Genomic DNA, 12,274 nt, shown 5'->3' with positions numbered 1-12,274 from the left:
CTAAATGCTAAGTACAGAAACTCCTTGAGATAAGTAGCCTGGATGTTTTAAAAGCTGCTATAATGAATTCAGCTTTGAATTAGTAGAAATTGTATTCTGTGAGAAGAATGGAGCTATTACTGAACACTTCCAGTTGCTGCAGAAAGTGATCTGTTTGTTGTGTCACTAATCCTCACTGTTTCTTCTGGCTCTGTTCCTGGCAGCTGGTAGCCGTTCCAGCTCCCCTGGAAAGCTCCTGGGACACACATATGGCAGAATCCCACGGGCTACTGCCATGGCTACACCAACTGACAAGCGCACAAGGGTCCCAAGAAGCCAGGGCTGCAGCCGAGAGACCAGCCCTAGTAGGCTGGGCTTAGGTAAGGGCACACGGTGTCTTAAGGATGAGAGGTTCTCAAAGCTTAGAAGCCTAAAGAGAGCATCCACTAACCTAAGATTAGCAGATTTGTTAAGAAAAATCTTTTTAAATTCAAGAAGCCTTCAAAGCAATACTTGTGGAACCTCTACAGACACAAATAAGGTAGAATTATTGTTATTGTCATTAGCCTCATGCTAACATTTGTTGGGAAAGGTAAGAGTCTTCACATCAAATGTGGTTTGAAGAATTACACTACATAAATGGCAAGCTGCAGCGATGTGTTCAGAATGCTCTGAACTGTTTGTAGCATTTGTAGGATCATCTTCTCCTTACAAATACCATCAGTGCAGAGCCATGGAATGGCTCTCTAAGGAATAATGGCTCAGCATTTGGCTCAGCTGTTGATTAGGATGCTGATGCTGTTATTTTCCTGTCTGAGTCAGTGGCTTCTCACTGCTATCTTGGTCATGTAGTTGATATACTTGTTACAGTATAATGGTAAGGATGACTAACCAGATCCTTCCATTTGTGCCTCTCATCAGCTTTGTCACTATGCGTTGATATCATTGTGTCTTCCAGTCCTTTGTCATGTCTGTACATTTGGAAAAGCTGCCTCTTTTAAGATCTGACCAGTAAATATTTCTGATACTGATTTTTACTGAAAATACCTTGAATTCAATATTGATTTTGGTTTTCTTTTTAAAAAGGAATTAAATTTTATAAATTAATTAATTAAAATTGTTGTCTAGATTTTATGTTTTGATACTTCACTAGCATGTTGTGTTTTTTGTTGGTTCATATTTAAATGTTGCAAATTGTGTTGTCAGAGGCTACCTAGACTGTCTGCACAGACTAATTCAACCAAAATGGTGAGCTTTTGCTTTCAGTATCTAACCTTTTCTAAAATGGAGTGACATCAGAAGCTCCTAGCGCAGCCCTTGTCTCTCCAGCAACCGTCCTTTGTCCTGGTTCTGGCCTCACTGTGGCCTCACTAACGCCCTAACGTGTGTCCTAACAGCCAGGCTGTGTGGTAAAGCTCTTCTTCCTGCTGCTTCTCCTTACCGCACGCTAGCCCGGAGCAGCCGCATCCCCCGCCCCAGCATGAGTCAGGGGTGCAGCCGTGACACCAGTCGCGAGAGCAGCCGTGATACCAGCCCCGCTCGGGGCTTCACTCCTCTGGGTGAGTAAACCATGCAGGTGATTGATGGAGCCCACCATCAGCAGACTACCCTGCCCTCTACTCTACAATCCCTTCACTAGTCCCAAACCCCCAGTACACAAGAATCCTTCTGGCCCTTCTCTATGGATCTTCCAATCAAACGGTCCCTTCCCACAGTCCCCCTTAATGATCCTCCTTCTCTTACCTGCCCTCTGTTTTGCATGTATTAATTTTCTTAAGGTCCTACAGTAATCACTACTGCTGTGCCACTACTTTGCATTTCCAAATGACCTAAGATCCCTGAATATTTTTATTTATTTATTTATTTATTTATTTATTTTTTAAAACCCATATAAACTACTTTTGCATGTTGTCCAGACAGTATACATTTACTTCAGATTTCTGACTTACTACATACTTGTGCTTACTACATGCTTTTTCAGTAAGGCTAATCTGTAAAATCTGACAGAGTCTACTCTTTCAATGAGAGACATGACTAAGAGAAAAAAGGCAGCAAGTGACCTGCAATGTACACTTCATTGTACTTTGTGTTCATTGCTAATCTGCTTTCACTGCTTGTGAATGTCTCCTACAGTGGCAAATGGAGAAATGTTGCGTCTCTCGCGCTGCTTGGCCGCAGCTACCAGTGTACCACTTGTATGTCTTGCTCATAGTTAGATAGCTTTTCGGTTTTGAAGGGCGCATGCTGAATTTTGTCTCCTGCCACGGATGGCACTCTGTTTGGGTGGTGTAGTGTAGCACTAACCCTACCTGGGGTGTTACCCCCCTCTTCCTGTCCCCTGCAGCCTCCCGACGCCACTCTCGCTCCACCAGTGCGCTGTCCACGGCAGACCCCGTGGGCCAGTCAGGTGACCTGCATGCCCCCCTCTCCCTGCCCTCCACTCAAGCATGCCTTCATTCTGTTGACCTAGTGTTGCTCAATCAGGCTAAAATTTTCACACTTCAACTGACGGACTTGATTATCGTATGTTAAACAGTTAGTTGATTACACTGAAGTACATTTAACTTCTTTGGAGCAAGTATCCTGAAGTGTGAAGTTTTACGCTTGTTGTGCCATATTCATGCAGATGTTTTTGTTGCTCATCCTTGTACTAGATAATGCTTATTAGCTGCCTGTAGCTTCATCTGATTGAATTGTTTGTTGGGACAGTGACAGTTCTGTTTCGTTTAGCTCCATGTATGAAGTTTTATTTAAGGAATTATTTTTGGTGCAAACAGTACTGGTTTGCTGGGTTTTTGTTGTTGGCGCATAAGAAGAATAATTTTTTTCAGTTGTCTTCAGTTGTCATTTGTGGTATCTGTGCAATGCATTTCATGTTATTTTTGTCCTTCCTTTGGAATTCATGGATTTTGTGCTTTTCAAGAGCCCCAGTGGTGCAAGTTTTGGGTGCTACTAAATGTAAAAATGGAATTAATATCTGCTTTTTGTGACTTGTAATTGGTCTGTGGTTTATTGAAGACGTTGATGCTGTGTGGTTTTGTTATGCTGTTGCCTGTTTTTGTATTACAGTTGCTCATAATTGAATTCATTCTCTTTGATTTTCTAGAGGCTTTTTTTGATGATTTTTTTGGTGATTTGGTCTCTATTTATATCCATCTTCTGTAAACTCGTCTCACAGTCTTTGTTCCCTTTCTCTCCAAATGTTGTGCCAGCTATGTAACTATTCACAGACATGCAAGGTAAGTATCTTTTTTTTAATTCTATGTGTGGCGCTCCTAACTCCTCCTCTGGTGTTCTCTTATTTCTCTCAGATCGGTTTGGGCTAATCCACCAGGCCCGTATTTCTGCCTCTGTCAATGCCATGAGAGTTCTGAACACAGGGACAGAGGTTGAAGCTGCTGTAGCTGATGCACTGGTAAGATTATTTTCCCCCATCATTTATAGCCTACAGTGTCTCTCTGTGGCCCCTTTCACACCTAGCATTAACATATATGTTGGGTGATCAGATCATAAATGGACAGGTGTGAACAGGGTCCAGTGTGTCTTGGACATGCACAGTGATTACTCACGTAAACCAGCAATGAGAGCGACTTGGCCTGATTGGTACAGCTAAATTTGGACCGCAAACTCGACCCCAGCCCACTGCAGAGATGGATGATTAAAGGCATGGTTTTACAGTGCTTTGCTGTATTTTTTTTTTTTTACATCTGCACTAAAAATATTTATTATCAAATTATTATTATGTCGTACCTGTCAGAGAACAACATCCACCCTCCTCTGATCTACTGTTGAATTAGCCCCGCTGTGTTCTTCTCACCACTGCTGCTACTTGTGGGAGTGCTTAACACAGTTTGGGCAAACTTAGAAGCAAGGAGAAAGATCCACTTTCCACCAACCAGCACACTCCTTTGATCATCCATTATTTCATTCGGGGGGGCGTTCTCCCACTCCACAAACTAAATAGCTTTGATTTTACCAGTAGGGTTGCATCAATGGCGATACCGTTATCGGTCTGATACTGCGCTCATTTTCTCGCACTCATAAGAATTCACAATTACCAACATTCGGATTCCGAACCCATTGTAGATACCACGCTAATGAACAAATGCAGGTAAGACACGGTAGGACAATGCTGTGTCTCTACAGCCTATTTTACATCACCACCTGGCATTTAGCTTCACAGCACAGCATTAGTAGCTCTGCTCAGTGTCTCTGTGTTCAGTCCCAGTGTTATTTTCAGTGAAGCAGCTTTATTTGATACTGTTTGAAAACAGAGCTGTCTGTAAAGGCTGTGTTTGACGTAACATGGATAGAAAAGTACAATGAAAAAAATATATATTGTAGCCTTTGTTCGTACGTGATGGTCTATTCAAAATTACAGTGCAAGTCAGAACAAGATTTCTAAAATCACACAGTCTGGATTTAGAGCACATTCAGCTACAGCTCAACCAACAAAGACTCTGAGAAGGCAATAAACTCACGTTAGCTCCTCGGATGCGTTAGCCTCGGATATGATTCCTGCTGTCACTGAGCTACAGAGACTGATGTTGAAAGACACAGATGAGGATTAAAAGTACACATGTGAGATAGAGAGAGATAGAGAGAATGCATAAGTGTGTAAAATCTACTTCATAAAAAAAAATCTTGTTCCAGAACCAGCCAAGCCTGATCCAAGAATGATGTTGCACGTGAAAAATAGTCCTGAACCCAAACCAAAACCTAGTGTTTTGTCGGGCCCCATTGGGCTCCACTTGGGTAGCAGACCTTTAGGCCTGATGCATCCCAGACAGTAAAAAAGGGCTGCTTAATTTACTGTGTGTCTTATTCTCTGTTAGTCTAAATGCGAAGTTAAAAGTCTATGCAATCTAAATATGCTTAATAGCTCACTGTACATGAATGGAAATACTCGCTGGACATTTTTGTCTGACAACACATGCAGCAATGTGAAATGACATGGCATTCTTCCTTTAGTCCGATCACAAGTGGTCACTGAAAATGCATTCAAGACACATTGAAAATCCAAATGTCAGCATCTCATTGTACATGTGAGGTATTATAATATACTTGAGATGGAAGTTAATATCAGGTGTGAACAGGGGCTTTGTCTGTTTTCTGTCTTGTTGTGAAATAAACTTTTAGGGTCAAAATAAAAGACCAAATTAACCTTACAATACAATGCTTAAAAATGCCAAGCTTGGAATTATTTGAACTCTTAAGATATCTATGAAAACACTTTTAATAGATTAAACATTAGGTGTGTCTCAAAGTGAAGGTTGCAGCCAAGGTTGGAGAGACCTTGTTAGCACTGTTATACTAAAGCTGCTCTTCAGTGCTCACTTATGCAGGTTCGAGCATTTTAGTTGCGCACATTGTAGACAGACACATCATAGCGTATTGATGTAAAAAATGTAACACAGTTAAAGCATACATTGAACAAACATTAACTGTTACAGTTTATTACATTACTTTGGTGAAACAGCATTTTGCCTATAGCGGCAGGTTTTTTTTTTTTTTATGGTTTTGCGCCATGCATGAAGGATTGTGGGAGACTGAAGGTCTCAAAGGATACACCAGTTAAGTCCTTCGATTTCTCAGAAATGAATGGGTCCTTTTTTGACCGCATTCGAAGGATCCTAAAAAGTGGGACTGTCTCCAGTGACAAAATGGCAGAGAAATACAGGCTTCCTTCGCTGCACCTATGACTTTGAGACACAGCTTTTGTTATGTAAACCAGTGTATATTCCTCTGAATTAAGTACCTCAGTAGCAGCCATGTCAGTTACACAGCTGTGATTGCCTGGGTACAATTTCCAAACTGTATCGGAGCCCTCTTTGAAATATATATGTCTCTTTGCTCTTCCTTTCTTGTTTGTCTGGTAATATCTTCAGCTGTTAGGAGACTCCAGGAATAAGGTAGTTTTTGAATTCACACTGTATTGCCATCTTATCCACTAATCCGCAAAGTCACTCATATCATCATGCAGTGAGTGTCGAGTGAGGCTGAAAGCACTTCAGAAACCACCACAAGCATTTCATTTCTAATTTATTAAGCGTTTCTAATCAACGCCTTCATCTCACTGGTTTTCACCAGTTGCATCTTCCACAGTTTGTTAATACAAGTGATTGAAGTATTATATGCATATCTGTTCAGGTGAATTTTGCAAACTTCATTTTGGTATGGTGTTTTGATTTCTAAGTGTTTGACACATCTCAGTGAATCCATGCATTTCCACCAAAGCATATCTCACCAAAGTCTCTAATAACCAGACTGGTATAGCAGTAACATGATTTTTCATCTTCATAAATAACTAGATTTAATTACTTCGGTCGGTTGTGAGACAGTACATCATCAGCACTTACTGTACTAATGATATAAGCTGGACTGGCTTTCAGTGCATTGCTAAACTGTTGGAAATACTTGACATACATGAGCTTTAGGATACCTAGGTATCTTGCCATTCAGCAGTTATCTTATAAATATCCCAAGAAAATCTCAAAGCCATCTTTAACATTATAGCCATGTATTGTTCTTACTTAAATCCTGCATGGCTTCCTTCTCATGGCAAAAGACAAAATGCAAAAGACTTGTGCTTGGTGAATCTTTTGAATTAACTCCTCTGGCTGGCTGAACTCTCAGTAATAACATTATAGTTAGTCTATAGATTTTATTTGCACTTTGAGCCTCTGTAACCTCTTGTGCACTCTTCCCAGCGCAAGCCTATGAGGCGGCGGTATGAGTCTCCAGGGATGTATTCAGATGATGATGCCAACAGTGATGCATCCAGTGCTTGTTCTGAGCGCTCGTATGGCTCACGGAATGGTGGTATCCCGCACTACCTACGACAGACGGAGGATGTTGCAGAGGTGTTGAACCACTGTGCCAGCTCCAATTGGTCTGAGAGGAAGGAGGGTCTTCTGGGCCTGCAGAACTTGCTCAAAAGCCAACGTGTTCTTAGGTAAGCCTGGAGAAGCCTTAATGTCCACAGTAAAGGAAGTTCCAGGTGGTAATCTCTTGCTTTATTTATATGCCCAGTTAAACCTGTGTTCCTTTTTATATGTGAGATTACAGCCATGACATATAGTTATGTGAAGTTGGAGCTACTGTGCAAATTGCATAGGATAGTACTAATGGGACAGCACTAATTCCAGTGTTTGTCCATGTTCCAGCCGAGTGGAGCTGAAAAGATTATGTGAGATCTTCACCAGGATGTTTGCAGATCCTCACAGCAAGGTAACCTACAGGGAAGACTGCATGCTGCTTTCAGTTGTGTACTAATTTTGTCTGTTGCAAGTGAATTACCAATTCTGTTTGGTTTAAACACTTAAGAGATGATGGTGTAGAATTTTCATTAATAAATATAAACATGTTAAATAGCATGTCTTTCTCACACTACATATTTCTCATCATAGGTTTAGGGAACATTTCCAAAACATGTTGGTTTGTGACCACTAATGGAGTGTTTTTGTTATTTGCATGTTCTCCCTTGGTGTGGATATTTTAATATCAGAGAGTAAGTGAAGCTTGGTTTTTCACTGTTCCATTCAAAGATGTATTTAATCTCTATACTGTTGTATGCTGTGCCATATCATTCTTTTTTTTAGATTGCCAAACATTGATAAGTGACTAGAACCAGATTATTTGGATATCCATCCTTCAGCTACATGTTTTAAACTTTAAGTTCTTTGTCCATGATGGTAATAAATGGATTCTCTGTCTCAGGTGTTCAGCATGTTCCTGGAGACTCTAGTAGACTTCATCACTGTTCACAGAGAGGATCTGCAGGACTGGCTTTTTGTCCTTCTCACCCAGCTACTTAAGAAGATGGGAGCTGATCTCTTGGGCTCAGTTCAGGCTAAAGTGCAGAAAGCTCTGGATGTCACTCGGTTAGAAGATTCATTTTGTCTTCATTAACAGTTGTATGCAAAAGTTTTGGTCAAATAAAGTTTTGTTCATTTTCTGAATAAATGAAAATAAGCGCATATTCTGTACAGAGAACATAGCACCGCACATTTTAATGAATGTAACTGAAAATGCCATTTTTAAATTTGTTAAATTATTTTACATTAAACTATTTTCATTTGAAAAAGCAACAAAACATGCAGTTTGACATGGGATGTTCAAACTTTTGCATATACAACTGTACGTGCTACTTTGACTCTTTGTTTGCATTTTAATCTCTTCTTTCTGTCTTGCAGTGAGTCTTTCCCATTTGACCAGCAATTTAACATCCTTATGAGGTTCATTGTTGATCAAACTCAAACTCCCAATTTGAAGGTAAAAGCTATACTCAAGTCTTTCTTGTAGTACAGTATGCAGGTAATAAAGAATAATTATAAATTGTTTTGGCTTTGTATAGTAAATGCTCTTGTAAATGACAGGTGAAAGTGGCTATCCTGAAGTATATTGAGTCTTTGGCAAGGCAGATGGACCCTGCAGACTTTGTGAATTCTAGCGAGACAAGATTAGCTGTGTCCCGTATCATCACCTGGACCACAGAACCCAAAAGCTCTGATGTCAGAAAGGTATGTCACCACAGTGACCGATCACAGGTCATCAGTGTTCACTATAAGCGCAAGACATGGATGAAACCAAAAGCAATATTATGGTTGAACTTCATCTCAGTACTGCAAGATCTACACATTTCCCGTGTTAGCAGCCTAAGGCAGCCTAGAGTTGGCGATCAGTCTTTGTCATTGTCTTATACTGTTACACTGTCTGCCCTGCCGCTGTGGCCTAGACCCTTCATAACTGGGCGAGTGAGGACTTTTCAGGCAGGCCCAGCACTACAGCCCTGCTGCCTGGAGAGAGTAACCTGGAGGAAAGGTGCAAGCAGGTAGTGCCCTCCCACTGGTCTAACCGCCAACCAGCACGCACCACTGGCCTCTAACCACTGCAAGAGTGTGACATTTAAAACGTGACCTCTCTGTCTCTAACCTGCATATTACTGCCTCACCGAATAAATTCTCAACATCGCAGTTCTTACCCCTTTTGATAGAGGGGTTAATGATGCAAATAAGATTGACAGATCAGAAATGACATTCTAATTTTGTTGTCCTCTGTCTTTCTGATTTGTGGTAGTTGCAGAGCTGTGCAGAAAGCACACTGCACAACTGCTGTTTCTCTTTTCTCTTCTGCCTAACACATTTTGTTTGTTCTGACAAAATAACAGTGATTTAAACCACATGCATGTATAAGTGTAACAGCTAAAGATGTGTGATGTGAGATAAAACAGGTCTAAACTGTGTAAAATCACAAGATTATCAGAATTCAGAATTTGTACTTTGACACACAAGTCTTACATGTGAATTGTCTGTGTGATTAGTTCCTTGTCTGTATTACCTCTTGTAGTTTTCAGCTTCATCCATGAAGTTTTTCAGCATGCTTGGATTAGACTGTCAGATCTTTGATTTGCATTGCTGATGGACTGTGTTCTGTGTTGTGTAGGCTGCCCAGGTGGTGCTGATCTCTCTCTTTGAGCTGAACACGCCTGAGTTCACCATGCTCCTGGGAGCTCTGCCCAAGACATTTCAGGATGGAGCCACCAAGCTCCTTCACAGCCACCTGAAGAACTCCAGCAACACCAGTGGAGTGGTAAATGTCTGCCGCCCCTTGAGTGTTTTGCTTCTGTTGATGAGTCTCTGAAACCCTGTATAATTAGTTTAGACAGCACAAGAACTGTTCATTGAGGGCATTATGGAGGGGCTGAGAAGCCATACACAAGCCTAAGATTACCCTGCACAGTGCCAGGTGTTGACTGGAATGATGTAAAACACACCACCATTGGACTCTGGAGCTGAGGAGAAACATTCCCTGGAGTGTATTGTTTACCCAGTGCAAATATATTCAGTAAATCACTTCCTTCAAAGTTTTTGGCAACAGTTCGGATAAGGCCCTTTTCTGTCCCAGCATAACAATGTCCTTGTGCAAAAAGTGAGGTCCATAAGAGATTGATAGATTTGGATTGAGTTAAAACATTGACTGCGACTGCAAGCCAGGCCTGATCTCACATCATTCCCTGACCTCACTAATGCTCTTAAGGCTGAAGTGAATCCCTGCAGCCATGATCCAAAATCTAGTGTAAAGCCTTCCCAGTACTTTGCTGCATAGATAAGCAATCACCGATGCAAGAGTATGGAGTTTTGATGCAAAATTATGCAAAATTGTGAAAAATTGAAATGGAATTTGGTGATTAATGCTGACATAGCTCTGTATTAAATTCAGTTACTGTAAGTCACAGACTGCATTGATGCTTGCTTGTCTAGTTGTGTGTTTTGCTGAATTGACTACAGATTTTACTCTTGTTTTCTTCTAACATCACAGAGTTCCCCAAGCAGCACAATGGGGCGTACACAACCCAGGCACCCATCCAGCAGGACCAGCCCCCTCACTTCCCCCACAAACTGCTCCCACAGTGGTCTTTCACCCAGGTATAATGTCTTCTCCTCTCATTCTGACTTCACTACCCCACTAATGCATGATGACACTCTGGGCATGATAGTCTGGGGGGGGGGTGGTCTATTGCTTTCCTCAAGACGCCCTAAAAACCTGAAACTATTTTCTAGTTCTAAGTGAGGTTGCTCCGTACATTTAGAGTTACAGTCCAGTTTTATTGTGTTTTATTTACTAGTTTTATTTACTGTTCTAAAAGTAGGCAGCACACCTCACAGAACATAGATGGCAGTTTACAGGTTTCTGCATCATTCTAAACTCTCTTTAACTCATACTGCTAATCTCAACATTCCAACTAGCCTATTTTTCTCTCTTCCTGTTCTGCCCTCTACATCCCTTCTCTTCTCTTCTCTTCTCTTCGCTTCTCTTCTCTTTTCTTCCCTCCTCTTCTCTTCCCTCTTCTTCTCTTCTCTTCCCTCCTCTTCTCTTCTCTCCTCTTCCCTCCTCTACTTTCTTCTTCTCCTTTCTCCTCTCCTGTGTGTTTTGTGCCCCTCCTGCCCTGTTCTCTTCCTCTCTGGCTGTTCTTTGGGCACAGTCGATTGTGGGGTTGGAGTGTCGATGGGTTCTCAAAGCACCCAGCTCCCCCTCCTCCTCCGTCTCACCCCTCAGTCCCTGCCGCCCCCTCCCTCAGGGCCCTCCGCTGCGCACTGTCACCCAGGTAACTCAGCCGCTAGCCTATCACTGCGAGGAGGGGCGGCGCAGGTGCTAAGACCCCACTCACTCATGACAAACCCCATCAAGATATGACATCTGGCTTTTCAGTGAAACCTTTTTATATTGCAGAGTTTAAGCTTTCTAAATAACAGTAGAAGTGTGTTATATATGTAATGTCATCCTACTAATTGCCTAAACATTTTTATATATTGCATAACTTTCATATGTTGTGTGCTATCCACTTAAAGAGGTGCAGTTCATAAGCGTTTCGACAGTGACATTTTTTTTTTGTTTTTGCTTTGTTCTCCAGTACACTAGATTAATTGAAAGTATCTCTATGAAAGTAACATGCAGACTGTCGGGAGTCATCTTGTCATATTTAAAAGAGTGATTTTTGCTTGCCACTTGCTGTTTGCATCTCACATTTGATTGGAGGAACACTCAGTAACACAAATTTATTTCATTTCATTTTGCACTCTGCAAGACAGTAGAGAGCCACTGACTGTTTCTCAACCCTTAAGTGAAATGTGATACTTATACCTTTCTTTTCTTCCCTTCTCTTCTCCTGGACAGTATGTTGGAGTTTGACACAGAGAATATGAACTCTGATGAGATCTATAGTTCACTACGTGGTGTAACAGAAGCCATCCAGAGCTTTAGCTACCGCAGCCAAGAAGATCTCAATGAACCAATCAGACGTGAATGCAAGAAGGATGATGCGGTAGGTCCTCTTAAAAGTAATATCGTTAGGTCCAATATTTTTGTATCCCCTTTTTTCCCCTTGAACTATACCTAATGGATACACAGATGTCCAGAATAAGATAATGCAATAAAAAGGTTTGCTTGGATTCATTAGTATAACCTGTACTCCACTAATGTGAAAAAGGCAGCTTTTGCCTTTTACCCCTTGCCTATGTTGGGGTAGTGCTGGCAAGGCTGCTCACTTATAACAAAAGACAAATGTAAATTTTCACTGGTTCCTTGGTTACGCTGTATACATCTTTATTATTCAACAGGAAGATCTGTTCCATGCAGGGTGCACAGAGCAAAAGTAGTACTCCTCGCTGCATAGATAAGCTTTAACGGTAGTTTACTCCTCATGTGTCAAATAAAATGAAAGAGAAGCCTGCTTCTTTAAAATAATCAACCAATGAAAATATCTTGAAAGGAGACTTGGAAAGATCAAGATGGG

The 12,274-nt window shown here is 41.3% G+C and overlaps 1 protein-coding gene across 9 annotated transcripts in view; it reads left to right on the top strand.

Moving 5' to 3' along the window:
- The window catches only part of clasp1a (cytoplasmic linker associated protein 1a), an 82,141-nt gene that overhangs the window by 58,080 nt on the left and 11,787 nt on the right, over window positions 1-12,274 (top strand). For 2 of the 9 annotated variants that reach the window (XM_036592272.1, XM_036592129.1), the window contains 12 exons: window positions 204-359; window positions 3,291-3,394; window positions 5,868-5,891; window positions 6,690-6,934; window positions 7,146-7,209; window positions 7,487-7,489; window positions 7,699-7,862; window positions 8,175-8,253; window positions 8,358-8,501; window positions 9,424-9,570; window positions 10,300-10,406; window positions 11,656-11,803. In XM_036592272.1, coding sequence (XP_036448165.1) covers window positions 204-359; window positions 3,291-3,394; window positions 5,868-5,891; window positions 6,690-6,934; window positions 7,146-7,209; window positions 7,487-7,489; window positions 7,699-7,862; window positions 8,175-8,253; window positions 8,358-8,501; window positions 9,424-9,570; window positions 10,300-10,406; window positions 11,656-11,803 — 1,385 coding nt within the window. Of the gene's footprint in view, window positions 1-203; window positions 360-1,376; window positions 1,539-3,290; window positions 3,395-5,867; window positions 5,892-6,689; window positions 6,935-7,145; window positions 7,210-7,486; window positions 7,490-7,698; window positions 7,863-8,174; window positions 8,254-8,357; window positions 8,502-8,716; window positions 8,813-9,423; window positions 9,571-10,299; window positions 10,407-10,963; window positions 11,087-11,655; window positions 11,804-12,274 lie in introns of all 9 variants that reach the window. The other 7 variants (XM_036591720.1, XM_036591887.1, XM_036591804.1 and 4 more) reach the window with 7 other exon arrangements.

Source organism: Colossoma macropomum, unplaced genomic scaffold (assembly GCF_904425465.1).
Source record: "Colossoma macropomum unplaced genomic scaffold, Colossoma_macropomum, whole genome shotgun sequence".
Taxonomy (NCBI): Eukaryota; Metazoa; Chordata; class Actinopteri; order Characiformes; family Serrasalmidae; genus Colossoma; species Colossoma macropomum.
The sequence above is the reverse complement of the archived record's forward strand: the minus strand, read 5'-3'. Positions and strand labels throughout refer to the sequence as shown.